This window comes from Carlito syrichta, unplaced genomic scaffold, assembly GCF_000164805.1.
Source record: "Carlito syrichta isolate Samal-C Ts95f unplaced genomic scaffold, Tarsius_syrichta-2.0.1 Scaffold313879, whole genome shotgun sequence".
Lineage (NCBI taxonomy): Eukaryota > Metazoa > Chordata > Mammalia > Primates > Tarsiidae > Carlito > Carlito syrichta.
In genome coordinates this window covers 8,315-11,816 of record NW_007257975.1, presented here as the reverse complement: position 1 = coordinate 11,816, position 3,502 = coordinate 8,315, and the positions used below count along the sequence as shown (strand labels likewise).

At 53.3% G+C, this 3,502-nt stretch overlaps 1 protein-coding gene across 1 annotated transcript in view; it reads right to left on the bottom strand.

Annotated features, from left to right (window-relative positions):
• Nucleotides 1-3,502, bottom strand: part of LOC103273215 (integrin alpha-3-like) — a 13,956-nt gene that overhangs the window by 5,760 nt on the left and 4,694 nt on the right. Inside the window, exons 4-6 of the mRNA XM_021718846.1 lie at nucleotides 1,897-1,983; nucleotides 1,287-1,494; nucleotides 660-856 (exon numbers count right to left, since the gene is read on the bottom strand). Of these exons, the coding sequence (XP_021574521.1) occupies nucleotides 660-856; nucleotides 1,287-1,494; nucleotides 1,897-1,983 (492 nt within the window). The remainder of the gene's footprint in view (nucleotides 1-659; nucleotides 857-1,286; nucleotides 1,495-1,896; nucleotides 1,984-3,502) is intronic.

The following is a 3,502-nucleotide window of genomic DNA, read 5'->3' as shown; positions in this document are numbered from 1 at the left end:
GTAGAGATGAGGTCTCGCCAAGTTGCCCAGGCGGGTCTCGAACCCGCGGGCTCAGGCAACCCACTCACCTCGGCCTCCCAAAGCGTGGGATTACAGGCTGAGCCACCGAGCCCGGCTGGATGCTGTATTCTTAATCTTAATTCCTCAAACTTTGCTCCCTGCATCCATCCCACACCCCCCTCCAGAATCATCTTTCAAGGTACCAAGTTTTATCACATCCCTGTTCCAAAACGTCCTCTGGACGCCCACCAACCCACCTCTCCAGTCTCATCCAAATAGAAAGCCTTAATTCCTCTGCCTGGCTTTCAAAGCGTCCGCCCCCATCCCGACCCCACCTCTCCAGCCTCATCTCTGATGTGACATGCCACACTTGCTAAATTTGGCGTGTCAGGCCGGTTCCCACGCCCGTATTGTGTCCCTACCGTTCCTCTCTATGGTGGGCTCTCAGGCCTGGCTCTCAGCAGCATGCCAGCTCCTCCAGGAGGCCCACCAAGCTTGCCTCTATTGCTCCCTCTCCAGGTCTGCAAGTCCTCTCTGCAGCACTGGTGTGAGCTCCCCAGTTCCGGCCCCATCCTGTCTCCTCTGTGGGCCCTGTCAGGCCTGGTATGCAGCTGGCACTCAGTCAGTAGGGGTGCTGGGGGAGGGGTACTGGCTCATACCCTGGAATCCATCCTGGTTGATGTCACCAATGCTGGCCACGGAGAAGCCGAAGGCAGAGCGACTGGGGCCGTGAAGGAGGAGGGAGGGGTGGGCAGGGAAGGAGGTTCCCGCCTGGTTCATGAAGACATAGAGGGCACCCCCTACCTCCTCCTTCCGCTCAAAGTAGTGGGGGGCACCCACCAGCAGGTCCTGCCACCTGCACAGGAGACAAGGAGGGCAAATGAGAGTGTAAAGTTGGTTCCAATAGGCAGCATCGCTCTTGTGTAACAGGCGTGACTGTGCCAGAGCCCTTGGCTATTCCAACGGCCCCTCTGACCACAGGACATGGGAAGGACACGGAAATGCCAATGTGACCCACCAAATAGAAGATGTGTCATGAAGATGTGTCATGCAGGCTCAGATCACACCCAAACAGCCACATCCACTGGAGCCATGCACATGACAAGCACAGACTAGCACGTGCAGGTGTCATGCAAATGACATGCAAATACACAGACTCCCAAATCCCTGCAAACACCATGCAGATGAATGCCTAATTGCAAAACCTCCAGTGTTTTGACCTGGCTTGGGCAAGCCTGCCCTCCCTTCCTCTCACCCTGGCCCCGAGGAGGTCCCTAGATCCTCACCCATCATTATTCAGGTCTGCCAGGGCAATGGCGCTGCCAAAGTAGGCGCCCACCTGCGTGCCCTCCAGCACCTGCCGCCTCTGCAATTCTCCGCCTATCTCCTGGCTCAGCAGGAAGACGGCACCCACGTGTCGGTGCCGCGGGGCACCCGTCACAATGGTGATGTCCGTGGGGTGCAGGATGGCGCTGCCTACCTGCACCGTGTACCCTGGGATGAGGGAAAGATATTCAATCAAGGCTTCAGTAAACTTTGTCTCCTTCTACTCTGGACCCATCCCTCCAGTTCCTCCCCTGCCCCCATTGTCTTCTAACCCATGATTACAAGTTGGACAAGTAATGGGCCCAGGATGCTCAGTGGCTACGCGCCATTCCAGCCACAGTCCTGGACCGTGAGCTCCCCGGAGGGTAGGGACTTTGCATCTTTGGAACCTGGAACAAGGCCTGGCATACAGGTGGTGCTCGATAAGTGTGTGCTAGTTGAACTAAATGCCACTAGTCACACCTGCACCCTGATTTCACTCTTCCACCAGGCACTGGAGGTAAGTGGGCCAGTGTACCAGGGACTGAACCCCTTCCCCTCTACCACCCAAGGGGCCACCACTGGACTCACCAATATAGAGATTTCCTTGGTCCTCTGGGTCCCTGTAACTATATTCAGACAAATCCCAGTCCTTCCGCTGAATCATGTAGGTGTTTCCTGACAAGGATTTAGGTCATGTAAGTCACCACCCCTTTCCTCCACCATGTCCAGCCCCCCAATAAGGATAATAATTTGATTTGTGAGCACTTGGCCATTTTTAAGTCACTTTATCTTAACAATTTTGTGAGGTAGAATGATGACCCCATTTTGCAGATGAGAAAAGCAAGGCTCAGGGAGGGAAACTAGCTCTTAGTCCCCTGGGGAGCTCACAGTAGAGACATGGCTGGAATACAGTCACCCAGGCTCCTGGATATTAGCTCCTGGATGACTCTTCCTATTCTCTAGACACTGAGGTCAGACTCCACACCTTTATCTCCTTGTGTTCCTGCCCTCGAGCTCGGGCTGCCTACCTGGCCCCTATCCCAGCGATGCTGCTGGAGAGCCTGTGACCACACCAAGGTTCTGAAGGACCAGAGATAGGAGGCAGGACAAAGGGCGGGGGGGCAGAGGCCTCAGCCTTAGGGGAGCCCAGAACTGCTATTATGGCCCGGGCTCGGTGTGGGTCCGGAGCTGGAAGTTCAGAGCTCCGTCTGCCTACTGATTTTGCAGCAATCACGTAAGGGAAGAGGGACAACCTGTGTGATGGACAGAGGCAAAGAGAGGGAGGCAGTGTGATCCTCCAGACACCTGTGAGTCAGTGTGGAGCCTGGTAGTATGAGCATGGTCCTGTTACAAGGAAATACTCTGCAGCCCTAAAAGGATAGGCCTATCTATGCTGACAGGGCTGCTGATAAGTAAAAAAGAGAAAGTAGTAGAAGAGCATGTTTTTACAATTCTGTTTGTGTGTGTGTGTGTGTTTATAGAGACCTAAAGCCTAAAATAAATCTGGAAGGATCCACAAAATACTATGAACATTGAGAAATGGAACAAAGGAGATAGGTGGGGGAAGGGGCACTTTTATCTTTATTTTGCCAAATCCTACTGAACTGTTTAGTAGTTGTACCAGGAGCAGGTTTTATTTTGTTTTGTTTATTTGAATTGGAGTCTCATTCTGTTGCCCAGGCTGGAGTGCAGTGGCACAATCAAGGCTCACTGCAGTCTCAACCTCCTGGGTTCAGGTGATCCTTCCACCTCGGCCTCCTGAGTAGATGGGACTACATGCACAGGCCACTATGCCTGGCTAATTTTTAAATTTTTGTAGAGATGAGGTCTCACTGTGTTGCCCAGGATAGTCTCAGATTCCTGGGCTCAAGCAATCCTCCCACCTCAGCACCACAAAGTGTTAGGATTATAGGTGTGAGCCACCATGCCTGGCCTATTTTGTTTGTTTGTTTTTAATCAACATCTCATTCTTGTCACCCAGACTGGAGTGCAACGGCCCCATCATGGCTCACTGCAGCCCTGACCTCCTGGGTTCAAGCCTCTTGAGTAGCTGGGACTACAGGCATGTGCCTTCTTGCCCAGATAAATTAAAAAAATTTTTTTAAGTTGGAGTCTCACTCTGTCGCCCAGACTGGAGTGCAGTGGCCACTCCCAGCCACCGCAGCCTCAACCTGCTGGGCTCCGGCGATCCTTC